The sequence below is a fragment of the Labrus mixtus genome, chromosome 8 (assembly GCF_963584025.1).
Source record: "Labrus mixtus chromosome 8, fLabMix1.1, whole genome shotgun sequence".
NCBI lineage: Eukaryota > Metazoa > Chordata > Actinopteri > Labriformes > Labridae > Labrus > Labrus mixtus.
The window spans coordinates 2,991,980-3,019,777 of NC_083619.1; the positions used below are offsets into that span (position 1 = coordinate 2,991,980).

Sequence of the window (27,798 nt, forward strand, 5' to 3'; positions counted from 1 at the left end):
GGTCACAGGAGTGATGAGAGGTGGTGGATCATTTGTAATGTCTGCACCTCAACCTGGACTAGGTGTTCTGAAGTATTTCACCATCACCAAACAGGGTTTAACCCAGAAGTCGAGTTGAGTGTGTACGAAACAAACAGAGCTGTAAAGTTTCACCTATTTGACTTACAATCACTTTGCCACTTGTTAACTTCTTAGCGAGGTCAACCAGAGGAAGGTCAGATAATAACTAACTTAAAGGGGAAGTTACAGCCATCAATTAATGGATTCTCCCCCATTTCTTATAGACTGGGACCAAACTGAAGTCCAATGAAATGGCCTCGTCTCGCTTTAACCATAGCTCAACTGACCTGAACATGGAAACATACTGAATTTTATCCAAATGAAGAAATGACACTTGATCATTTAATGCCTTCAACCAAAATGAGCTAGAAACAATTATAAGTGTTTTTTTTTTTTTTTAATTAAAGGAAAGCCTCCCTCTCTGCTGCTCGAAGTTATAAACTGGTTGGCGAAGAGCTTTGTAACAATCCTATTAACTGAACTCTACTTCAACAAACAGCTTTGGCTAATACTTGTGACTTCTGCAGATTTCTGACAACAAAGCCAGGCCAGGATTTCTCTCCTGTGTTCATAGTCATCACAGATACTGGAATAATGAAGTGAGTGAGTGCCCTCCATTTGTTTGGATCACAGATTATACTGAGCTGTACCTCCAGTCAGAAATATACCTGTGTGCTGTCAGAGGAGCAAAAAGGCAACATTATGTAATAACTGATAATTTTATGGATTTGGCTTCGTCGTCACTTCTACTGCCTCACTGTGTGAAAGCAGCTGTTTTATTCCACTTTCTAAAAGGTTTGGGGTCCATTATAATTTGATGGTGCATGTTGAAGACTAGAGGGAAGAGAGGCATGTTTAAAGGCGGAGCAGAGCAGCCCTTACATAAGTGCTAAGAGGAGTAACTCAAAGTGAACAATGTGTACTGTGCCTTACAGAGAGGAGCGGCTTCAAGACACTTTTCCATTTTTAGGTGTGTGTGCATGAAGTTAGTTTGAATCAGCTTCTGTAGTGATATAACAATGGAGTGTGTAGAAGCACAGCTGGGTATGTTACTGCATGGTTTTCATGTTTCTGCACTAGATTTTTTTGGGAATGAGTTGCTGTGTGTTGCATTTGATGGCTTTCTGTTCCTCTTATGTTTGTAAGAAATGTTTTTATTATACCCGACCTGTACAGTTCTTAATGGTGTTCTGTTTAGAGTAGCAGGTGGTTAGCATTAGCCTTTCATAGCTCATTTGTGTGAACCACAGCAAAGATTGGGTTGAAAATTGTTTTAAAAACGTTTTTAAAGAAGGCAGCAGGAGTTTTGAAAAGTTATACTTACAGACTGAATGTTACGCTCTACAATTTGAAGGCAGCCGTTAATGCAGCCTTTAGCTTTTGTTACACTTGAAGGGGTGTAATCTCTTCTATAATCTTAAATTGTCCAAAGGGAATCAAACCTGTTGACCCTGTTGTCACTAACCCACCCTTTCACTTTTGCAATGCAGCTATTTGTAAAAGCAATGACATGAATGTGCAAACCGGATTTTCTTGCTTCAACTGTGACAAGATGAGAAATTGTCTCCAGTAACTTCTTTACCAGAATGACTCTGCTCTCGCATCAGGCACATGAGGAAGGCAGGTGTGCTGCAAACCAGTTTGACTGAGTCTCCAGTGCTGAGCTCCTCTCTAGAGGGACTGTCAGATCCTGCTATCAGAGTTGAACATATTAACAGTGTAGCTGATAGATTTCCACCTGAATGCTGTATTGCTACACAGACAATGATGAGGGACACTAATAACGGTGAGTATCAGACTTAAAACATTCCAGTTTTTGCTGATTATGTTGCCTCTGAGGACAAATTATGATGTGTGAAGTTTCCTTTAGTACTCTGATAATCTGGATTTAGTAATCCTGATCCTGGATAGAAAATAATGAGATAACCAAATCTAGATAATTCTTATCTTGATGAAATATAATGTATAACAGGGGTTAGGGCAGAGATAAACTTTAATTTAGTTCATCATTATGTTAAACCTTTGTGCTCATCCTCTCAGGTTATTCTGTCACCAGGTAGTGATTTTTTGTCAGTTGAACCCAGGATTGTGCAGCCCCTCCAGCAATTAAAAATTAAAAAAGCACATTTGCTTTTAATATAATAAAAATATTGGTACTTGGCGGCCATGAGACGATATAATATCGCCATCGATTTTTTTTCTCCCACCTCAAGCTGTAGCTGTGGAGTCGGACTGTGGACACTTTAATAAAATGGTTCATATTACAATTTTGAACTTATTTTTAGTGTTTATTTACCCCTTTTTTTATATTTCAGTTAAATTGAAGCATAATAACTCAGTTATTGAGTAACTCTTTGAATCTGGCAGTGCCCCATCAGTCCTTTCTTCCCCCTCTTTGTGTCAGGACCAGCTGGTCTAACAGCACTATAAATAGCTGTCTTTGACCTCCAGAGTTATATCGGGATCGAAGAAAAAAACAAAGTGACTGAGCGGGTACTATGCTGACAGAAGAGGGGCGGGGCAGAAGTAAGGACAGAGGAGAGTTGAAACGAGAAGGCAGTGCTACCCTTTCTCTCCGAGTTAGGGCTGCATTCTATCTCTGGTGCCGGTTTACCTCTTACTCAGTAAGTCGGCGAGCCAAGCCGTCACTCGGCAATGATGGGGGATCCAGCGACCCTGACCCAGTCTACAATCCCTCCAGTGATCACGGCGCTCCCAGAGGTGATCGCTGGGGAAATGCAAGGTGAAGAACGATAAGGTTCAAGAGTGACAAGTGAGCTGAGAAGGATATGTGGAGGTCATTGTGTGGGCCTCGTGGTTTTGGTTTAAGGCTGGAAGGAAATGGAATCCTAAGTTAACTGTTTGCAGGTCTGAGAGCAGGTATAGTTACCCACCAAGCTGTGAATCTATTGTGTTTTATCATTTGAAGGTCTGGCTGTACGATAAGTATCATGATCATGGCACGAGCAGAATGAATCAATATTTTTGTGCTGGATGCAACAATCGTCTGCAATATGAGAGTGTGCTGCCTCTTATGAGCTCTGTATGCTTGTTTCTGTGATGTTTCTTTCTTTCTGTTCCAGTTAAACTTCTTTCTTTAAAATAAACGTATCAGTAGCTGAAGAACGCTCAAGACCCTTCGATATACTAACTCTATAACAAATGTTGTTTTGTTCACTGATTCAGATTTGATTAATAACATAGTGAAACATGTTTTAACTTCACCTGGAGCCTGTTTATCATGACTACATTATGCTGCAGTTTTAAATTCACGTCTTATTGGAGAAATATCAAGAACAGGGTTAAAGTAAAATGCAGCACATTTTACCCTCTTTGCTATTTTACCAAGCTGTTGTTTGTTGTCAAGCTAGAATAAAAAAAAACTGCCTTAAGTCAGATTTCTCTCAAAATAATTTTTCCGCATGTTGATATTTAAGAGAGGTATATTCATATTGACACTATATGCTGTTACTTTGAGCACTTTGCTCTTTTTCAAATGTCAGAGTTTGACCTAAGACCATGTAGCTGACTGCACCACCTGTTCATTTCCTTTGCCACTATTTTCTCCCATCATCCATTGTGGGATGCCATCGCACCCCAGGAATAGCTTCTTGGATGTGGTTTATTTGTCTCTGTTTCTATCACCTCTGTGCCGGTCCCCAGTGCCGGTCCTGAGGCTTAAAGGCAGACCCAGCGCGTGTAATGTGATACCTAACAGATTTCTGGAATTAAAGTTTAAAATACAACCTTTTATCTTGTTCCTTCTGCTTAGAGGGTAAATAGTGTTCATATTTTATTCTAGCCCAGCAAGAGATGCTTAAATTCAGGGTCAACTTTGCAAGGCTCTAAAGGTGCACATGAAGAAGAGAAGCCCTAATAAACACTCAAGATAATATTTGACTGTATCTACTGCAAGCCAACGCAGCCCTGATGTGTGCCGATCAAAAATGGCTGAAAATCAGGACTAATCCCCCCCTTCCTCTTGTGTGAACACAGCAGGTTATAGTCAGGAACGTTCAAGACAAGTGAGCAGGTCGATGACCTCTAAATCAGCAGTGTGAAACTGGTGGGATCTGTGTGTACAGAACGAGGCTGCTGCCTTCTCCTTCTGATTGTCGGACTGCTCTTTTCCTCTTTCATCACATGTAGCACTGGTATAAAGGCAAACACTCTCATTATAGGACGGGGATAATTTCCTGTTTAAAGGGACACTTGTGAAAGGGCTTCTGGAAAATGTCAGGGGGAGGCTGCTCTGAAATCTTCTACAAATTGTCAGGTATGGATGTGTGAAGGCGCCTCTAGTGGTCTCTAGTATATATTGATCTTACAGTGAGTGAAGCAGTGACTGAGAGAGATCTTTATATTTTTACAAAGGGAACAAATGTACTGCATGCCTCAGGTGTAAAGAGGTATACTGACAAAATAAGAGCATCAGCCTGTAATCAATCAAGTTTGTCATTGACTCTGTCTTGTGTTACAGATGGTACTAAAGCCCAATCGGCCAATAAGAATGGGAAGAAGGCAGACTCTGGGTCCAGCAGCAGTGGCAGCTTCTTCACCTGCTTCATCGTGCTCGCCCTGCTGGGTGTCTGGACATCGGTAGCGGTGGTGTATTTCGACCTGGTCGACTATCAGGGAGTCCTTGGTGAGTATCCAGTGCAACACACACTCATTAATTTGACTAAAGAAGTCGCTGAATGTATTCTTTTCCTCCCACTTTAGGAATGGTTACTAGTTGTTGTTTTTTTTATCTCCACTTGCTTTTAAATCTTGTGTTCACAAATGTGTAAACCTCCTATCTGTTCATGAAACAAACCTAAACCCAGAGAACCATCAAACCATCGTTTTTAACATTGTATGAACACTAATTTAAATGGAAAGTCATGACATCAACCTAATTCCACCCTGTGTCTCTCTTAAGCTTGTAATTATTATTTACCAATTCTACCTTTAACTGGTAGAAACCTAGTATGAAAATCAGCGTGTGTTCAATAGATTCAGCGGGTTTGCTCCACTGTTCAGCATGTGATAGTGACAGTGGGGAAAGCTGGGTGGTTATCTGTGAGTCGACTATTTAACTGACACCAGACAACACAATCAATCTACAGGGCCAAAGCTCCCTGGATCCCTAATAATGATCAATATGATTATTATTGATTACTTTTGCCTTTTTAAAGTTTGTATGCGTGTGGTTGAGTTAACACTCCTTAATTAACTTTCTAATGTGTACAGCCCGCAGGTGCACTACAATGTGCTACTGTTGACTTTCTTAAATGAAATAATGCATTCATGCCAGTCAACAAGTATTTGCCTTCACACCTAAACATTGTATTTTGAATGATTGAATTGTCCATAAACATAAGAATCTGTTCTGCTGTGGACTGTATGGACCTGAAGGATCATGGCCGTTTTATTGCTTAGTTAACTGTGGTTGGGTTAGAGAAAAGCTGGGATATCAATTTCATGGCTTCACCTGCCAGATCTTCAGTGCATGTCGTTGTTTCAATTGACTGCACAATACCTAATATACAGTCAGTGGGCATACTCGCTACCTGGCTAACAGTGTGCTTTTACTATTAATGTTATTATTGTTATAATAATATTAAGTGCTACAAGTAACACTCACAAATCAATAGAAAGGGTGAAATGCCCTCAACAAATGATGTTGTTGTTGTGTATTAATTGAACATTGGGATCACTTGGCATAGTAAGATTCTTGCTCTTCTATTAGCCAATAAAGGAGAATGGAAATATTTAGTGTTGAAAACAATTAACACCACTGTGGCAATAATCCACATCAACAGAATCAGTTGAAGTACAGGGGCTTCTTGAATTCGCCTCAGTCAGCCTGCTGGTAGTTTCCCACTTGTGTGCTGTCCATTGGGCCATCAGCATGTGACACAAATGACTGATAAATAAATACAAATGAATGCCTTCATAAATAAAGTGGTGAAATTCAAAGTAACATTTAAGTTCCACTTTTTTCTCTGCAACGCTTTATCAAGAATAGGCTATCAAATTGTAACGAGCATATATATATATATATACATACATATCAGACCTAGTAAAGGATACAAACGGTGTAGCTATCAGAGTATAACTTTCATCATATATTTTTGTTTTACTTTTTGATAATTAAACGATTGCACTTTTGTAACAGTTGATTTTCATGAACCAAGATTTAACTCACTTCTGTTAGTTGTATTTTTCCTCTGTGGCATGTGAACCATAAAAACCTACCTCTTCTTTAATGCACGCTTCTGTTATATGCATGTGTCTGTCTAGGATCACAGCAGCACTCTTCTACACCTGAAATGAAAAATGTTGAAGAATCATCTCTAAATGTGTCTTTTATTAATACATGAATTATGAATCTCTGTCGACCTTTCTGATGTAATTTGTATGTTTTGTGTTTGCATGCAGACAAGGCTAAAGGCTTACAAATTAACCTGTCTGAGGCCTTGCAAGGTAAAAAATCACTGGGAATATTTGTCTTATACCATGTATGAACATTATGTTTTCTTCTGTCATCGTCTATCTTTTAAGACCCCCCCCACCCCCTTTGAGCCCTGAATCTGAAAATAACTAGGGGAATAGGTTCTCCAAAAATCTGAAACTAGTTGAAATAAATTTGTTTTGAAATGAAGTATTTGAGAAATGGTTTAGATCCAGGACTCTAGTCTTACCTCACGTCTATCCCATCCATTTGGCCTTGTTACCCTTTAGTTCCCAGCAGCGTTGATACTGTCACTCTGAATGAAGATCACATGTTGGTGAAAGACATTCTAGTTCAAACATCCAAAACTCTGTCATTTTCTGTTCCATCCCCCCTTTCCCCACTGTCCCCTATCTTAGCCCTTCTTTTAACCTGTGCCCTCTTTAATCTGTTTAAACATGTGTAATAAACCAGTATGTTCACTCTTTTGAATTGGTCAAGTAGATTAATTGGGCAGTGTAGATATATTGTTGCTATATAATTCCTTTTCCCAAATATCTTCTTCCTTTTTGGCCAGTGAAAATGTAAGAATGTTAAAGCCCTTTTCAAATAAGCCCAGAACTTGGGGCGAGCTGAGTATGTGAACGCAAATGGCTGAATTCTTTGTCAAAACTTAAACCATAACTCTTCCTACAAGCTCACTGAAAACATTTGCCCGGTGAAGTGGGGCTGATGTGAGAACACTAGGAGGGGGGGTGATGGCGTTTATATCCTGCGATCATAGACAGTCTAGCTATCGATCTCATGCGTTTAATTAAACAGCTTTGTTCTGTTTTCTGGTCATTCTCAGCTCTTTTGTTGATTCCATGAAATGGGGAACTACATTTTGACTTAAAAGTCAAATATTCTCATTATAGTGTCTGTAGCAGAGTCTTTTCTGTCATGCCTGGCCTCGTGAAAAACACCAGCCTGTTACGTGAATATGTGAACAACAAACTCAGAAAGATTTCCGATGCATCGTTGTTCCGTATCGCACTTTGCAGACAATGTCGTGGTACTCGATCACAGTTTGCTGTGAATTGAGGCCGTTGTAAGTTGTCCAGCTGGATGTCTACTTTAATATGGTTGGAAAGAGTTGACACGTTCTGCTATGCAAGTTATTGACCAGGAAAGGTGGAATCTGTAAATTTTCATCTTCACCAGAGCAGACCATAGACTCTCTTTGTCGAGACCTTTTATAGTCCCGTTTCCACTGAGTGGTCCGGTATGGATCAGTACAGTTTGGTTCAGTAAAGCCTGATCCTGTTTGCGTTTCCACAGCCAACCGTAGTTACCGTACTCTTTTTTTTTTTTTTTTTTTTTTTGGTAGGCGGCGTGTAAGCTGGATGCTGATAGCCACGTCAGCTACGTAATAGCGTGATATCATAGCAGCGCGACACAGTATACCCCACTAATAAATTCAACGAGGAAGAAGAACGCAACACAGTAAACAACGAACAACAATGGAGGACATCCAGCAGTTCGTGGTCTTTCTCATTAGCTTTTGGTTCTTTGTTACAAAATGCAATGAAGCTTTGTTGCAGACCAGGCTGCAAGGAAAAATACAGCCGTCCTTTATTACCGCTGTCAAACAGGAAGTGATGATCCTTTCGACCAATCAACGGATGGCAGTGTTTAGCTCCAGCTTTTAGGGTCGGATCGGTAGACTTGGCACCCCAACAGAAGGGTAGCAAAAAGTAGGACGGGACGGTAATTTGGGGACCTTTCCCGACTTTTGATAGTGGAAACGCCACAAAATGCGTGACTAACCGTGATGAACTGAACTGCTTGGTGGAAACGGGGCTTATGACTTCTCAGAGATTTCACAAGTTTCTCAGAATTAACCTAAATTGTTTTGTTTCTTCTGGAGTTCCTTCTGGTTTTTAGAAAACGTCCTGCTCTTTCTTTGTTGAGATGTTCTTACTTGATGTGGTTGAACAGTTTGATCCCAGCAGTGAACAAAAACTATCACTTCATGTAAACTTCTGCTCTTGCGCATTTGCCCCCAAAAGACTTAAGTTGCAGCTATAAAAGCCATGTCAGGTGATCTACTGGACCAACTCTGAGACATTGTGAACCTACTGGACAACCATGAATACCAACATGTTAAGAACGGGCCCAGGTTAAAATGAAAACTGGATTTCAACTAAAGGAATTCACCAAGCCTCCAGCTCATTGTGACTCATTTGAATAAAGAGCATAATTCCTTAGTTTGAATTAAAGATGAGTTTGCTCATTCAAAAACATTAACACACTTTAATATCTGGTCATTAGTGACCTGTCACCTGCGAGCTTGGTGCATTTCTTTAACTGTCTGTCATGTTAAACGATGCATGTAAATGTACAGTGATCAGTGTGTCCTTGTAGTACTGAGAAACACTAAGCCTACATGTGTGTTTGTTGCTGCTGTAGGTAAACTGGTGGCATACGATACAGATGGCGATGGTGATTTTGATGTCGAGGATGCTAAAGTTCTGCTAGGCAAGTTAATCTACCTCTAATTTACAGCTAATGTCAGTTGTTTGATATTAGTTGCTTGCAGAAAGTGAAGCAACAACGAACATCGGAGTATTTTCCCTTTAATTATTATTGACATGGTTTCTCATCTTCTGACTCATGACTCTGTCAGAACAGATATTAATGAGTTGACTCTTTCTGCAGGCGACCAATGTCACAGAATCATAAATGTTTTTCTAATATTTGAATTGAATGGCAATTTGGGGTTTCTTTTGCATGACTTACACTTATAGAGCTGACTTGTTTCCCACATATGGTAGTGTTACTATAGCATGGTGTGAATTTCTTCAAACTGTGTTCAATTTTCAATCCAAAAATAATACATAACCCTGTTTCACGTGGGTTGATAGTCCACCATTTAAAGTCTACGCAAACGCCCCTGCTTGACTTAGTTTTAGATTTAGATATTTACCGTCTACTGTTAAAACTAGTTCTGGCAGTTATGTTCTCACAGAAACATTCAAAGAGAGGCGTTAACAGAAATCCCCACTCTTATCTGCTCACCTTGCTTTGTTTTGTCTGCGCAGCCTCTTTCATTCACCTCTTCTTGTTTACGTCTGGTTAGTGAAATTATTAATTCGCATTGAGTTTTATAAAGTTGCCCGTTGCGGCGCTCCCTTTTTTTTTTGTAACTCAGGACGTCAGGATGTCTGAAACGGTATTTACCGACTGACATAATACAGGTAGAAGTAAAGTGCAGCTTGCTGTGTAAACTACTCCAGGGGAGCTGTGTATAGTGAGTTTCAATCGGTTTCTAGACTTCTAAATGACAGTAGATTGTTTTACAGATTAGAGAACTTCCAGTTTAGAGGCGTCTCCAATACTAGGAGCAACTTTAGATTTTTAACCAGCAGACATCAGTGTGTTTGTGTGTTTCTCTGCTTTGTGCTTTTGACATCCTTCTCATGACATCAGGTATGTGAGGGATTGAGCATCATTCATTGCAAACCATGAATAAGTTAAACAGACGATATGGATTCTCTTGGCAGCCTGTCTCATAGGCTTAATATTCATACTAAGCATGATGTCACATTGAGTATGTAGTGTGTTATGAATTCATATTAGGCAATAAATGCAAAGGTGTACAACAGATTGGCCATAATATTTTAGCATCCTGGAGTTCACTCGTCATACTCAAACCATCCCATAATGCATTGCGGCTACGCAGGGGAGCGCACAGCCAACTGCACAAATAAAAGTAACCTTACTTAACAAGTTTTAGTTGTGGTTGGATGATCATCAAAGTAATGTCCACATGTATGTAATATTCTGTAGCCTGGAACTATCTTATTCAACGTAGCTTGTAAGGAATTGAGTGAAAAGTCAAGTGACTTGGAAAGGACATGCGTTATGTTTTGAACGGCGTAGTAAAGTTAGGGTCACTATGCTATAGGGCTAGGATTTAAAAAAGTCGATTCACTTGAACTGGGAAATTTCATTGAAGAATTTATAAAAAATCCATTCTTGAGTTGCGGCCTGCCGGTTGGTTCGCGCACCGCCTCTGTTGTAGGTCGACGGGACGACGTTCGGCTTCTCTCCCACATCACCTTACCCCCCTCACTCTGTCCCTGACTCTATTCACTGTACTGTCTCTCTCATGAAGGCATAAGAAGCTAAACAATACATCTTCCAAAAAGGTTGTTTTCCGTGGCATCCAAACTGTGACGTCATAAGCGTTTTTACAGAAAAACAGAAGACTTTCACACCCAACAATGGGAGAGAGAAATCAGAAATGTGTTAATTAATGGGATGTAAAAATTGCGATATAATGTCAGCGAAGGGTGGGGGGGGGGGGGGTTGCTGTCTGTCTGTGTCGCTCTCTTTTGTCTCATGATGGCAAATATCTCAACTTGATGAAACTGGAGATTTGCTCCCTTTTTTTAGTGATTAGGTTTGTCTATACATACTCCTGTAAAAAAAACATCTTGAGTAACGACAGGGTGATGCTGCAGCTAAATCAAACATTTCAATCTACTTGACTCATTTTGAGGAGAACAAACGTTTCATAATGTTATTTTTGTATAGATTTGAAAGGAAATAGTTTCTTCCTTTTTTCAGTCTAGGGCTGTCTCCATATGATAAGTGAGCTAAACTCTGTAGTGGGTATATTGTTAGTTAACGAGAGCTGATACATTATGGTTCTGTAGACATTCTAATCTAAAATTACAGATTTTCATAAGTGGCTCAGGACGGCACGATGTATTTGTTGGTTATCATGTGTAGACAGCCTGACTTTAGTCACTGATATAAAAGCCTGAGTAGTTCCCTAGCTGCCTAACCTGCGCTTAAACTTCTCTTACCTTCTCCTCTTATTTCTTTCCCTTCTGCTCTCAACCCTGCTTCATTTCATCTTTATTTTCTCCATTATTTTCTTCCTGTTTTCCTGCCTTCTTGAATTTTTCCCACATTCCTTTCCACACTGTTCCACTTTCAAACATCGTGCTCCCAAACCTCCCCTTCATCACCCTTCGCCTCCATCCCTCATCCCCTCTTGTTTGCGTAGGCCTGACCAGTAAGGGCGATGGTCAGGGTGAATCGGAGGTTCTGGATTGGTTAGAAGAAGTGGAGGAGAGCGGAACTGATTGGTTGAACGGTTTCTTCACATTCCTATACGGTCTGATTAACCCCCTGGAGTACTTGGAGGAGGACGAGCGCAGTTACTCCGGAGGAGACCTGGAGGCGCGGGAGGAGGACGAGGAGGACGAAGACGAGGAACAGGTCAGAAGAAGAGACACCAAAGATGATGGATCTCAGGGCCAGAAGATAGTCATAGTCGGCCTTCAGAACCAATAGCCACAGGACAACTGCTGCATCCAAATCTCCCTCAAATGCCTATAAATCCAACAGCCGAAGTGTTGGGAACAGTTTTTACAGGATGAACTGTCTTTGGCAGGTATTGGAAACTTAACCAAGCCAGGAGCTTTAGGTTTGAATATCTCCTCTCTGATGTTGTTATATGGCCAATCCATCCCAGGCTCTAACTACTGGAATCACATCACATCGAACTACAATCATGTTTCAACTGAACACTCGGACAGAGATGTCCTTTTTTGAAGTTTTCCATGATGTCAATTCCTTTACTCAAATGGACATGGCTGTATGGATAAGAAACTCAGGAACACTTAAGAAATACTGTATTTAAAATCTTTTGTAGAATCTTTTATAACATCGTTTTTAGCACAAAGTGGGAAAAGCCAGCAATGTTGAATAACACAAAATGCTAAGATGATTTGCACTTTGTCAGCTGCTCGCCGACATGTTGTCTTTTCCTATAGCTACATGTAAGATATTTACACTAGACTATAAGATAATAAGCACGATTTCTTACTTCTTGAATCCTCTGTTAAATTTATTGTTGTTTTACTCTGTATTTATAACTGGTGATAACTTGTGATCTGTACCTTAATAAGGATAAAAGTGTGTAAATGCACTGCACTTGAATGCTTTCTGAACATCCAGACCACATCATTAAGGTTTCTAGGATGGATCTCAAATGGAAAGAAGAATTCTAACATGATGTTGCATTGATACAGTATTCAAATATTCAGAGCTCGTTCAGGTGTTACTAAGGCTCTTCCTGCTCCCTGCTAGAAAAGTTACCTTTACAATGTTGACATGAAGCTTGAGAAAGTTCCAGTATCAGTGTTTATGGATCTTTCTCTACTTTCAATGATGACTTTTGAAGAGGCTTGAAGTGGACGTGGACACAGATGATGACTAGTCCCTTGGACACAAAGGCACAGAACATGATAATCATTTAAACCTTAAAGGCAGTGCAGATGACATTTATCTTCTGTTCCCATAGCTGTTAGCACTGTGAGGTGTCTGTTTTATTATCTGCCCATTCCCTAAAGTCTCTTATTGGGCTGTCAGATGTCCACGTGTAGTTACTTGATAACAGTCACAGGGTCATGTCAATTTTCCCAAATTCCAAAAATAGTCAAAATTCAGCTTCAGTAACGGTATGGTCATGTCATACAGCTTAGAGTTGGTAACTGAACTGTCCAGCTGACTTTGCTATGAGCTTATTGGCTCATTGAAAAGGGGATCTAGGTAAAACCGTTTAGCAACCCATTAGAATGAATGAGTCCCTCCAGGAAGTTGTAATGAAATCACAGATGTAACCAATCCTTGCACCATTTCCTTCTACTTTTGGCCAATCTACAGAACTTTCCTGAAAGTGTAACCAATCACCCCTTTTCCACAGACTTCAATCATAGATGGACATAGATCCCTGCATGCTTTACTATTATTTGGTTGTAATGTGTCTACACAGCTCTGCTTGTTCTGTGTTAGCACCTTAGCACCTTAGCACAGGTTTAGCGTACTGACGAACAGACTTGAAACGTTTTCCTTTCTCTATAAATGTTTTATATTTAATATAGTTTTTTTTACCCCAGCAGACACCGAGCAAAGAGGATGTGGGTACAAGACACGATCTGTAGGAGGCTAAAATACATGGAATATCATACATTTAGAAAAAAACAATTTCTGAAAAGTTGAAATATTTTCAACTTGAGCACTCTGAACGGCTGTTTTCTGCTGCGAACGCTCTCTACCCGTTGAAAACAACTGAAAAAACGCTGACGCTGAGGAAAAAATGATAGGTGGACACCGGGCCTTAAACATTAATTAATTTTTGTTTTGTGACTGTGGGGCGTCTGAGCTGAGAGAAAAGTGAACTGTCAGATAAAAGCATGCTGTTCTTATTCAGCACACTTTCTTTGTTTGCAGGTTTTGACATGTGATTTAGAGAAGAGGCATGTTTAATTCAGAGTGCTTGAGTTTAGTTATTGTTGCTACAAGCAGAGAAGACTGAAACCAACAGCAGGTCTGTTGACGTAGACATTTGTCCAGGGGGTGTGTTTGTGTGGGTGTGTTTGTTTGTTTGACTGGCTTGCATTCAACTTGTTAGCGGTTTTAAATGCATGGATGACACCCGCTTTGAAAACAGGTTCTTCCTGCTCTGGGGTGGAGAGAAACCAGCTTGGGCTATTTATTGAAGTGAAAGAAGCACAAAACTACTGAAAGAGAGGGGTGGACATTTTAATTCTGAATGATATTACATTGTTCACCAAAAGGTTATTTTGATTTTAAGTTCTGGACTAATCTTGAAATGGGCACACACTCCATGAAATGTTGAAGGAAAAAAAAACAACTGATTATCTTATACATATCAAGAATATGCTATGCCTCCAGCTGCAATTTAAGTTATGTGAGAAGATTAAATTAGACTTTCATACAGGCTGGTTGTTGTGATTGGTTGGAAACTGTCACTTTATGATGCATATTAGATTTAACAAAAATTGATAAAAGCTTTAAATTAATCGTGTAACTGCTCACACAAATGTGTCAGTTATCTGAATCCATATTTCAATGCTGTATAAGCATATAGACCCTCATAATGAGCATAGGTGTCACTAATTACATCAAACATGGCTGCATTTCTGAACATGAGCCAGACCCAGGGTTGTGGTTTTATGTTTGATGGTTTTGATGGCATTGAGCCCAAAAATGTTTCACCTATGTTTGTCAAGGTGTGCCAATCAAACGGTCTACTGTAAAATTGGTTTATACCAGACCTTAAGATTGGTTTTCATCTCCTCTTGATATATGAGCGTGCTCAGATCTCACCTAAGTAGGGAGAAGTTGCTTCTGCAACCAAAGGTCAGGGTGTTTTACTTGAGCTTAAATTATTTCCTGTTGACCTGGTTGTGTGTAGCAGTGTAACGAATAGCTTTTTGGTGTGTAGCTGATATTGGACACTAGAAATAAATGATTGTGTACGTGGAACCATCACTACATGGGTGGAACTGTCAATTCACAGTTTATAACAATTAGAATCAGACATTCAAAGACTACCAGTGTTGTAACTCGTGTCTCGTTTGTGTGCAACATCAGATGAGAAACCTGGAGACTCAGCCAGGACAGGACCTAAGACAGGTATCATCATGCAACAACTTGCATGAAGGTGATGTGTTGCAGTGAAGGCTGGACTAATTGGAACTCATGGCTCCTCCTCTCGACTGTTATTGCTTTGATTACATCATCAAAACCTTCTGGTTTTTATTGTTATTAACCTGCTTGGAATGGGTTGGTCAGATTTAATCATTTTTGGCCTTGTATGCGTGTGATTGAATAGTGAAGTTGTCTTAAACATGAGGATTTTTTAAAAAGAAGTTTGTGTAGATCATGTTTTACGTAGTTTAAAACAAAGTGTAAATTACGTAGTGTAGGATGACAATGGCATGGAATTTGAAATGTGGATCAATTAGACATGCCTGTCTAATGTTTGGTGTTGCTGCATAACAGATTGAATTTTCGCATGATCTACGCGTCCTATAACAACTCACCGTTACAAGTGGTTAAAACACCAAAACAGTGTTGTTGCTCATTCATCTCAGAACCCTCTCCAACCAAAGATGTGGGCTGGAAGCTGCGGGAGGCTTTAAAGCAACAGCTGGCCATCATCCATGAACGTGTGGAGGCCAAGAAACTTGCCAAGTTGGCTCTGGCTGAGGTCAGAGAGATTCTGGCCAAAGAGGCGGAGGAGAAGGAGCTTGAGCTGGGGAGGAAGGACATATCAAGCAAGGTGAAGGAAAGAGTGGCCGCCAGACTGAAAGAGGAAGAGGAGAAGATGGAAAAGGAAGAAATGGAGAAACTAAAGAACGAAAAAGTGGATGACAAAAAGGAAGAAGTGAGCAAGGTTGGGGACAAAAAGCCAAAGAAAGTAGGGGAGAAAGAGGATAAGTTGGAGGGAAAGAAAGCAATCAAGGAAGATGGAGAGAAGGGGTCAGAGTCCACCAAAGAAAAAAGAAAGAAAAGCAAAGAGAAATCCGAAGGAGGCGTTAAAAAGAAGTAAGATTTAATCGGCTATAAGGAAGGCAGCGTTCTCCATTTTCAGCCTGAGCATCAGGTGTTTAGCATTACTTTGGCACCAAACGTTTGTCCATTGCAACAAGTTTAAATTCATGAAATATTTAGATTTTCTAGTTTACTATTTCCTTCATGAAAATACTAATCAATCATCTGCCTTTTCTTCACCTTTTTAGTTTTTGTTTAGCTTGTTTATGGACAGGCAATGTCATCTTTGGCTTCTCGTCTTTTTTCTCAAATCAATGTGCTGTTGAACTTCTTCATCCTTTCTCCTTACAAACACTTTAACATCTATTCAACATCATAGCTACTTTTGATTTTTGACCTAATGACGGAGCTCATGAGCTCGATGCTTCCATGCAAGTGCTACCAGCAAAAGAGATTCTTACAAGACTGAAACCACCAAAAAAAAAATGCAAATTAAGAAAGACCAGCACATCCCCCAAGTGGGGTCTGAATCCAGAAACGCAAAGGTACAAAGAAGCAAAAATAATCTGCACAGCAGGGAGCTCCCGTTGAAGGAAAAGTGACTTTTCCAGCCAACATGCTCTTCATCAGACTTTGCAATCCTTCAATGAGAGCTCCTGCAGATCTAATTGAGATTAGATTTAATTGAATTGAAATAGATTAAAAGTGTTCAAATGTATCACATGTCTTCAGAGTTGATTTACATGTTAACTGTTTCAAAATAGTTAAAGCATCAGATGCTGATTTTTCTTCTTAATTTAGTCATTTTTGTGTCACATATTCAGTCAATAAAGTGTCCTGATCTGTGTAAGTGCTGTTTTTTTTAGCATGTGTGTCGGTCTCTGGTTTGACTAGATCTCGTGTACTTGGAAGGTAAACCAAAAAAAGGATCACATTAACAACCATCTGTGTTTGCTCCAAACTTGATGGTTTTATCAGCCTTTCAGAAAGTACCACAGAGCCTCAAAATCTTATGAGAAACTTGTAAGTCAGCAAAAGAACACCCATGCCTGGTTTCATGTTGTTACCAATGTTATCATGACTTAACATGCAGAACAGTTTTTATTACAGGGCCTTGTGAAGAGTGATTCTTTTGACACTTTCCAGAAAAGAAAATGCTAGATGTCTGGACTCTTTGACTATGATAACAATAAATTATATCAATGGGCTGATACTTCTGATTATGTGCTTGATTATGGCCTATACTCTCGCACACACCTAGATGTACATGTCCTGTGTGTTTACTACACAACACACATTTCTTGCCATCAACTTGTGCATCATCTCATATAGGACTGAAAGAGAAGGCTGTTGTCGTCACTTCCCGTCGTGAAGCTGCCCCCGTGGAGACACCTGAACCAACACCTGAAGGTACCAACAATCTTTGATATACACTCTGTTACTTCAGTGTCATCATCATAAGAACCTGTAAAGTTAGGATGCTGTGCTGAATGTAAATCAAAACAGAAAATGATGACTAAAAAAACATCGAAACCTCTTAATTAATTTGAAGTATTAATACAATTTACATACAGAAAATGTAATTGTGTTGGAAAATGGTTTTCCCATTGACGCCAGCAACACATTTCAAAAAGGTTGGGACAGGGGTGTGTTGACCACCCTGTCCCATCACCTCTTCTTTGAACAACTCTCGGTAAGCATTTGAGAACTGAGGAGAACAATTTCTGCCATTTTGAAAGTGAAATGTTTACTATGCTTGCTGAATGTAGGATTCAGGGGCCGGTTGCATCAACTGGTCTTAACTTAGACCACTCTGGATCTTGATGTTTAGCCTTTTATAATGTTTTTGCTGTGCTCACAAATGCATTTACGGTGCCACATTATGCACACACATGTAAGCAGGCTTAAAGCACCTGCAGAAATCAAAGACTTCAGGCTGATGGAAACCCACCTATTGGGTTAGCACCATGGACAGCTTCAGTGCTGGAAGCATTGGTTTTAGTGATGCTGGTCCCGTGAGCTCTTCACCTAACCTAAAGTTTGTAGATCTTCATTAACAGTTCTAGTTGAAGTGTCTAATGTCGTTGCCTCCTCCTGACCAGGTGCAATATTTACGAGTCTTGGTGAGAAGGCCTAAGCCCCTGGTTGTGCAACCAGTGTGACGGTCAGTTTGGACTTTGAACTCCAAGTTAAGACTGACTTAGCTCAAGACCAGGCGTCAGCACTGGTGGTGCAACTGACCCTGAGTGTTCATCACTTAGGCTCTCCTTTGTTTTATTTAACATTTCAATATCTGCTAAACCAAAAATAGTTGTTTGGCATTGTATTGCTGAAATAAGCAAGGCCTTCCCTGGAGAAGAAGTGTTCTACTTGGCAGCACATGTTGCTCCATGTAGGTTAAGCATTAATCAGGCAATCACAAAAGTGCAGGTTACCTATTCTATGTGCACTAAAGCACCCCCCGTACATCACATATGCCGGCCTTTGAACTGTGCACAGATTACACTCCAGATGGTTCCTCTCCTCTTTAGCCATGAGGAATTTGGCGTTCAACTTGTCAGACCTCAGGAACGTTTTCCCACTTCACCTCTGTCCATTTCAAATAGTACATGGATTAGAAGCTTGTATTGCGCTTTTCTAGTCTTCTGACTACTCAAAGCATTTTCTACATGTACGCATTCACACACTGATGGCAGTCTGTCATGTGGAGTGTCCATCAACATGACCTGTTAAATTCATACTCCACTGATTGATTTTGGGGTTCAGTGTCATTGCCAAAGGACACGTTGAAATCTGAAGAGGCTTGGCATCTAACCTCTTAACTTCCAGCTGAGAGATGATTTGCTCTACCACTGAGCCACAGACTTCTCTGAACCCTGGATCTGGATTTAATAGTCTCCTTTTGGCACGATGGAGCTTCAGAAAGCGTTGGTTGGTGCAGTGTTCACAGATAGCACTTTTTGGTGGTTCCATGCAGAATTGTCTGTTTTGAACACGGGGCTGTCTCAGGATGCCTGAACATCACCGTCATCCCATCTTCTTTTTAAGCACTGTCCCTTGCTTACAATCAACCACAGCTCTAGTCCTTTCCCAGACAGCATAGAGGGACGACCAGTCAGTAAGTTAACTATCAAACACCAACAGGCAGTCGAGTTAGAAAGTGAACTGCCCCATCCAAAATGATACCCCTGGTTCCTGCGCTTGCCCTACGTGCAAAGATTTCCTCAGATTTTCTGAATCTTTCATCTCTAGATTCTACAGATTTGTCAAAGTCTCACTTTCTTAAAGTGGCATGTTACTCTTATCTGTTTCCAGTTCACTGAACGGTGAGATTGACCAACTACTCCAGTCTCATTACCACTGTCCCAACTCCTTTTTGAAACGTGTTGCTGGCATCAAATTTAAAATGTGAATTCAAAGTTTTACAAATCATCACAAATCTGTCTAACCATTTTACAAGAGGCCACACTTTTTTGGAAATTGGGTTGTTTATAATTAGATTGAGAATTTGCTCCAAGTGGACCACCGCATTGTTCTTTTTGTGAAACTTTAAAGTGATAAACAAAGATACTGACACAGTATCACACAGAGTTGGACCACAGCTTGATTCAAAGATGCAAAGAATGAATGAATGAAGCGTTCTGTAGGATTCATGGAAAGTTGAAAAGCTGATTATTGTGGTCTTTGATTCTTTGCCTCCTCCACCAACCCCACAAAAAAAGAAGTGAATTCTAAAATTGGGGAAGGAAACATTTTCATTTCAAAGATTTAATGCTCATTTGTTCATCTTCCTTCTTGTCGTAGCTTTTCTTGAGCCTGAGCCCGTGCTTGTTGAAGAAGTGCTGGAAGCTGCTGAAGCCGACGACACAGCTTCAACACCACCAGGTGTGTATTCATGTGCCTTTCATTTGATGATTGTGTAGTGGGCTTTTCATCAAGCATAAGGCAGATAGTAAATCAAACAGTGGCAGGGAAGGTGTTAGTAGGCAGATTCAAACTGAAGCTGCAGTTAAAGATATGAAACCATCCCATTAACAAACTCCTCCTGCATCATAGATCATAAAAACCTCTGTGCTTCTGTGTCCAGAGCCTGAACCTGAGGTAGCAACTGAGCCAGAGGAACCTGAGGCTGAACCAGAACCAGAACCTGAAGAGACTGCTGAGGTTTGTACAGATATGTTTTTAATCCTTTTGGTCGTTGTATGTCGGCGCACTCACATTTTGAGCGTTGCATTTTAAAATAATTTTCAGTGTGAGCCAGGCTTTAGAGATCTTTTGATGGAACTTCTAAAAGCAAGATCGTGTGCTTAACAGATGGAATTTCTTCTCCGTAGTTTCATATCATCATAGGTAGCGTCATATCAATTGATAAAATCTCAATGAAGCGGTTCTTAAATCAGCCAGGACTATAAACGATACCTGTAGATCTTAATGGGTTACATGGTTAACAGAAAAGTCCTTGATTTATATTCTTTCAAAAACTCATTAAAGGGATGTTTTCTTGATTCAGGTTATTGAGGAGGATCCAGAGGTGCTAGCAGAGGAACCTGAAGCTGTGGAAGAGGAGGCTGCAGATGAGGTATGTAGTTTATCATGAATTGCATCATTGTGCCCTTTGCTCTTCTGGCAAACTGAATTGTCTTTATCTCAGTGTGTTCGGTCAGGTGTTGTAAAAAAAAAGTATTTTGTCTTCCTGCTCTTATGACAACCTCACATTTCTCAACATTTGTGAAAGAATTAAAACAGCTTTGGAAATGGTCTGACCAGAAGTCTCAGTATTGACATAGAGTCATCTGTATTCTAGTTTTGCTGGAGGCACTTGAACATTTCCGTTTATTTCTATGGAGCTGGTATTGTGTACAACTGTTACTTAGCAAACAAGCCTCATTTGTTCAGTTGTCACTACCTGCCTGCAGCTTCTATGTTTTGGTGTAAGAGTTGAATGTTGGTCGGGAAAAGTCCATCATGATATTCATGTTAATTTCTCACTAATTTCACTTTTCCTGAATCTGTAGACTTCAGTGGTTGTTTCCATTTAAAAAGCTTTTCAGCTGCTCGACTGCATCACAGAAGCAAAACAGCTTCTGAATGAACTTGTGAAAGAAATGTAAAAACCCTTAAAAAAATGTTGACTGTTGTTTGATGCAGGCTGCTCCAGTCGAGGAGGAGGTAGCAGCAGCTGAAGAAGTTACCGAGGAGGTAGCAGAAGCAGCTGAGGTGGAGGAAGAAGCAGCAGAGCAAGCTGTGGAGGAGGAAGCTGCTGATGAGGCAGTGGAGGAGGTTGAGGCGGCTTTTGAGGAGGTGGCCTCAGTTGTAGAGACTGTTGCAGAGGAGAGTGCTCCTACAGAAGAAGCTGTGGAGGAGGCTGCTCCTGCAGAGGAAGCTGTGGAGGAGGCTGCTCCTGCAGAGGAAGCTATCGAGGAGGCTGCTCCAGCAGAGGAAGCTGTGGAGGAGGCTGCTCCTGCAGAGGAAGCTATCGAGGAGGCTGCTCCAGCAGAGGAAGCTGTGGAGGAGGCTGTGGAGGAGCCAGCTGAGGAAGCTGTGGAGGAGCCAGCTGAGGAAGCTGTGGAGGAGCCATCTGAGGAAGCTGTGGAGGAGCAAGTTGAGGAAGAGGAGGCTGCTCCTGCAGAGGAAGCTATCGAGGAGGCTGCTCCTGCAGAGGAAGCTGTGGAGGAACCAGCTGAGGAAGAAGAGGCTGCTGAGGAAGAGGAGGTGGCTCCTGCAGAAGAGGCTGTTGAAGTTGTAGCAGAAGAGGAGACGGCTCCTTCAGAGGAACCTGCAGTGGAAGAGGCTGCACCCCTAGAAGAAGTGGTTGAGGAGGTATTAGAAGAAGTGGAAGCAGCTACTTCTGAGGAGTCCACAGAGGAAGCACCTGAAGAGGTAGCACAAGAAGAGGAGGAAGCTGCTGAAGATTCAGCTGTGCAGGAGGAAGCAGCTGCAGTGGAGCCTGCTGAAGAGGAGGCAGCATCCTCAGTGGAGGAAGAAACAGTAGCAGGTAAACAGAAATTGTAACATGAAAAAGGTCAGATAGCATCAGTGTCACTGTTGGTTGTGTCTGAAGACTAAGACTTAAAAATGCAAGTAGTAGGTAATAGAAATAAAAGCATAAACGCATGGGGTTAATCTCTGGAGGCCAGGGCCTCACAGTCCCATTCACCCAGAGTCCTGTTGTTGGTTATGAATCCTTTTCTTCCACTAGATACTGCTGCCTTCAGTCTTTAGTTGGACACCGCTTATCAGCAATAGATAAACGAGCTCCATCACTTACAACAGATGTATCAGGACAGATAAATGTAAGGTTGACAGGTTGTGTTCAGGATACAGCAGGAATTTATAGTTTAAAATGTTTTGTGTTTTTTTTTGTTTGACAGAAAACGAAGAAGTACAAGAGGAAGAGGAGGCAGCAGAAGACGGTGGGTACAGAGATATTAAGGAGGTTATTTGACACGAGAGGCTGGGGTATACTCTGTAGCTATTACTTACTACAACCCCCCTAATCCAAAATGGTTTCTGTCATTGTCATGTGATCATGTGGCTTGATGTCCAAGTGATTCGCTCAGTTTAAAGCAGTTATTACTTCATGTATATTCTTTTGATTTGACGCCATTTAGTTAGTTTTTTTTACTTTTAAACTTTTCTTTAGCTTCTTACTGTCACTGAAACTGTACCAGACCACACATCACCCCCTCCAACAAACACCAGTGCAGTCCATCCTCTAAAATCCTTTCCTCACCCCAGACCAGCCAGTCATCATGCATACATCTTTGTATCCTTTCAACCTTTTCTCTTCTCATGCTTAATCAACAATAAAGCTTAAATCAAAGATACATTCATGGGGGGACAATTAGAATAATATATTAAAAGAGTATTCACACAAACACCCTGCAGATCTTAAGACCCTTGACCACTAAAGGGGGACATGTAAGACCTTGTTCTCTTATCTGGATCATTTCTTTCTCTTTACAGTTGCAGAGTTTGTCGAGACAGTGGAACAGGATCAGGAAGAGCCCACAGGTAAAGAAACCCACTTCATGATATAAAACAGATACCAAGTACAAGACTACACGTAGTTTTAAAGATTTTGAATGTGAAATCTGTTTTTCTTTTGGGTTCAAACGTCCCCTGAAGTAACACTCTGACTTTGGTCCATTCTGTGTGAGTTCTAGCAGCTGAAATGATCAAACCTGTAAAAGTATCATAACCCTAGGTCAGCCTTTCCCAAACTTAAGACTGCTGCAGCCCACTTTAAAAAACAAAATGACTCTGGGGCCCGTTATAAAATTAAAGTTATGACTACAGCTATAACTTTCAGTAAGGGTAAATTATTGAACATTACAACATGATATTATGGCAAGAGAGACACCAAAGTTTACTGAACAATATGTCCATGAATAGTCATGACACGCCTTACTAATCACTTAAAGGGTTGACTCATGGTAAATCATCATTATTGTGATATTTCTTTTAATTTTATACTTGGTGGAAGGCTTTTTGTGGCCCACCTGCAGTACCCACACGACCCACCAGGGGGCCGCTGCCCACACTTTGGAAAAGCACTGCCCTAGAGTAAAATGTCATGTGTTCTTCCAACTTACAATGTGGCATTCAAACTTCTGACTGGTGGACCAGATGTGGAGACTTATGTAATACAGAGGTGATGGTGTAAAGGCAGCGCAGGACGACGTGTGCTTTCAACGTGGATCTGATAATCAGCTGCACTTTGACTGCTCCTCAGGAGAACACATTATCTCTTTTGATAATAGAAAAGCTCTTTTTCTACAACTTTCCCGACAGCCGTACTCTTTGCACAATAAACTGCATCAGTGTTAAAGTAACTGCTCTCTAAATAGATAGATACTTTATTGATCCCGAGGGAAATTCAAAGCATCCAGTAGCAGTTTACAAAGACACACATGACATGAAACATTTGTTACAAATTAACCACAAAACTGCCCCCCCCCTCCAATACATATATATATATATATATATATATTAACCTGAAAAAAAGATTTAAAGAATACCCCTAGATGAATCAATATTTTTTAGCAATGTTTAAAAGGAAGAAAATTTTCAAAAAACAGACATTAAATAACAGTCAGTGCAAACATTAAAGGTGTGATTTTAAATTTAAATAATTGAGGTGATCATTATCTTATTATTTCTATGGCGACTTAAAGCTTTATAGGAGGGGAACTCTTTGACAACAGAGAACAGAACGTCTGCAGTGTAGCTTTCATTCTTAGAAAACATGTGTCACCATACCTAAACCCATACATTCATATTCATAGAGCAGGGAGATGTTTTATTCTTTAAATGAAGCAAAAGAAATGTGCTTATGCTACTAGTGTAAAGGATATCCTGATGATAACACAGGCCTCACAAAGGTTCATGATTGAATAAACTTTGAAGGATGTGTGCTTTGATTTTAAAGTACAGGTCATTAAAACCAGTATAAATGAATAATCAGTGTCCCTCACAACGTCTGATTTCATCAGTTTCAGTCATTTCAGCATCCAATAAATCATCAGTATTCAAACTGCATCACTCGAGATAAACCTCACAGTCGATATCCTGTTCAAGAGGCGAGTCATACAAAGAACAACTTTTCTTAATGGCTTTATATGTGATTTTTCACCCTTAAATGTAAGTCCTATCTTCAGTTTGTTTACATCGCCCGGACGGCCGGCTGACTCCTCCCCTCATGTATAAAAGTTGTTTAATTGAGGGACTAGAGAAAAGAAGAATAACATACTGTACTCACTGCTTAACTGTGTTTCTAGATCACGCTCATTTCAGGTCAATTTACATGCAGTGTGAAGATACGAGCATAATAAAGATCGCTAGCATTAGCATGCTAACACAACAATGCACCGTGAGTTGTTTTGGTTTCATGATGGTGCTCAAGAGCGACATCTGCTGGATCAAAAAATCACATATAAAGCCTTTACAGTGTAATGCTTTTGGGGGGCTTCTTTGTCTGTATAGAACAGAGTGAGGAGAGCCAATACAGAAAGAACCTGGGACTTGTTACCGATCAGCGACCACGGTGCTCCTAGGAACTGAACTGGTTAAATAACTGAACTCCAGCTCATAAAGAATCTGTTTACTAAAGTTTTGTGAAAAAGGAAGAGAACACCCTCCAGATAATCGTTAAGTCTGACAAACATCTTAAGATTATTTTGTAATAATTGTAAGGTTTTGAAAAACAGGGCTAGGATTGGATGAATGATCTGAATCACAACATCCTGGAGGGACTGAATGTGTTTTAATAAAAATATCTGTTCCTTTAAGTGTTTACCTTCAGCATGATGAAGACTTCATATCATGTTTTTATTCTTCCCCTAGAAACGTAGAGGACGTTGCAGTCTTTGTGGTGACGGAGCAGGGACCCACTGAAGTTGCATCGGCACCATCTGAGCATGCTCAGAACAAATGGTGCACCTCTCCATCTCCAGAGAAACGAATGAGTCATTATGACCACACTCTGCCCCCCCCCCCCCCCTTGTTTTTCACAGCTCTTTGAACTTCCTGTTGGTATGAATGAGTTAATGGATGAATTGTTTACCAGTTTACTACTTCTTTACCCCATTGTTCTTTTTGTTCTACAAATGGAGCACCCATTTTTAGTGATTTTCTTTCAAACTCTCGGAACATGTGAAGTCTTTGTGTTGCAGCCAATCAGAGTCTGTCTGGAACAGCTGGAATGTCACAGCCGTCTTGAACTGTATTAAGTCTTTCAGTGATGTAGTTTTGCTTCCTAGAGCTAAATTCTGCTAACTGAAGCTAAAGTTCATAACTGAGTCTACATCAAGCTGTTTCAGCTCGGTCTCTGTGCTCTTTGGAGGCTCAGAGCCACAACAGAAAAGGGAATTCAGCTCGAAAACAACACATTAGGTCTTATCGCCACTGAGGTAGCAAAGATGTGTTTTTGGGGAAAAGATGATCCTCTACCTTTGCCTGTTTTGATTCTGGTCAGATTTGTAATACTATGCAAAGCTGTCCTGATGTCTCTCACCTGCTTCACTCACTCCTCCTCAGCTTACCAGTTTATTTACCACTCAGTGTGTGTGTGTATACTCCAGGATACCTCACCACTTAACTACCACATGAATTAAGAGAAAAAGCAGGTGTGTGCGCGTGTGTGTGTGCGTGTGTGTGCGTGCTGATGTGTTCCTCATGTATCCCTCGATGAGCGAGCTCTTGTGTGTTGATGAATCTCTTTTTTTTTTTTTTTTCTAATTAGTCCTTCTGTGAGCCGTAGATATCATGTCGAGTTTTTGGACAGTGTTTAATTTTTTAATTTTTTTTGTTCTTTAACCTTTACCTCTGTGTGTGTGTTTGTCTTTTATAGATCCTAGCTGTTTGTTTGTTTTTTCTAGTTTCAGATTTGAATATCATGACCATCTAAAACTATCAAATAATTTTGAGCTGAAGTCTTTGGACGTGAAGCTCGGCTCTGTGTTTAAACTGTGATGTAAACGAGGGCACCATGAACAGTGCAAAGCTGACACTCGGGGTGTAAAGATTATTTTTCAAATCAACCAGCGACACATGAATCCAGACCCCAAAAGGCAGAATATCTCAACTGAAGCATTTTTAACCCTTTGTGATCCGGAGTCTGCTTTCTTTAATGGTAGCTTCAAAACAGTAGTAACCTCTGGCTAACAGAGGGTTAAATAGATGAGACTTCTCATTCCAGTGTGATGATCTTTGTGCTTTTTCTTCAGTTGTGACACTCCTGCCCTACTCTGCTTCAACTGTGTAGTTTCATTTCCGGAGAGGGAAATGTGGTGACGTCCTTTCCCCCCTCCTCTCATCTTTGTGACACCAGAAAGAGACTTGGTGTCTTTTGATCCCTGGTACCAGGGCTCCTGCAAGCTCATACATCTGAGATCTTTCTATCACAGGACTTAAATGAAGCCAAATCACACCTTTGTGTTCTTTTGAAGGTGACGGTGACTTGTGTATGCTTATTTTCTTAATTTTCAAGCTGCACCACACAAGTGTATTTTCCACATGACACTACGATAGTTTCTGGGCAGTTGTTGCAACACTGTTGATGACAAAACAACGATTAGTAGATCTGATTTTGAAGGATTTATTTAAAAACACTACAGTTAGTGGAAGAGAGATCGGGGGAAACATTCGTGGTGTTTTAAAAAGCTATCATTCAGAATAACCCTAACATACTGTAAAGCAGCGTTAGAGGGGATGTAACACATTCCAGTGCTGTGCAGTAGTCCTCTGTCGGATGTCTTGTCTGTTTTTTTCTATAACAGTTGCTGGTCTTTTCTACTTCTTTACACTTTGTAAGTCAATGTGAACTGTAAAACCTTTTTAAGATTACAATCTTTACCAAGAAAGAGGTCTAGATTTTTAAAAGCAACATTTTTAAAAAGGACTTGGACAAATAAAATGATAATAAAAACTCTTTCTTTACAGCTCTTTACCAAGCCGTGAGTTGTTCAGGACAGGGGGGTTTAAGGGGCTGTGCTCTTTAAGAAAACAACTTAGTTCTCCAAGAATTCAACGGAAAGAGCAATAACATTAAACAGCTGAGTAACCCAGTGATACAGATGTTTATTTTTTCTTTACTAACGTTGGATCAGAAGTCATTTACATGCTGGGAAGGGTTGTGAAGAAATGGACAGATTTTCTCCCAAACAAAGGAGGTGGCAGTAAACTGGGCAGTACACAGACCTGCACAGTTCTATGGGAATAAAAGATTGTTGGGTAAAGACAGCCCATCACCTCACAGTGGTGTCTGCAGAGTCAAGCTGTCCTGTAGATACTATTGATTAAATTATTGTGAAGTAGCCATGGATTGTGTAAAGCAGTTATGAAGACACAATTTTCTGTAAACAATCTGTCGCTGCCTGCAATAAAAGGTTTGGGACAACAAAGTACCGACTTGTTGAGTTCTTTTTGTGAGTCTGTGTCAA

General features: G+C 40.4%; 1 protein-coding gene across 12 annotated transcripts in view; it reads left to right on the forward strand.

Annotated features, from left to right (window-relative positions):
- asph (aspartate beta-hydroxylase) overlaps positions 1–27,759 on the forward strand; it is a 33,001-nt gene extending 5,242 nt beyond the window's left edge. For 2 of the 12 annotated variants that reach the window (XM_061043836.1, XM_061043841.1), the window contains 12 exons: positions 4,541–4,705; positions 6,484–6,528; positions 8,948–9,016; positions 17,189–17,266; positions 19,661–19,741; positions 19,944–20,020; positions 20,367–20,435; positions 21,005–21,373; positions 21,428–21,851; positions 22,228–22,269; positions 22,823–22,870; positions 25,202–27,759. In XM_061043836.1, the coding sequence (XP_060899819.1) occupies positions 4,541–4,705; positions 6,484–6,528; positions 8,948–9,016; positions 17,189–17,266; positions 19,661–19,741; positions 19,944–20,020; positions 20,367–20,435; positions 21,005–21,373; positions 21,428–21,851; positions 22,228–22,269; positions 22,823–22,870; positions 25,202–25,209 (1,475 nt within the window). In that variant the 3' untranslated portion in view covers positions 25,210–27,759. The other 10 variants (XM_061043833.1, XM_061043840.1, XM_061043832.1 and 7 more) reach the window with 10 other exon arrangements.
- The last annotated feature ends 39 nt before the right edge of the window (positions 27,760–27,798 follow it).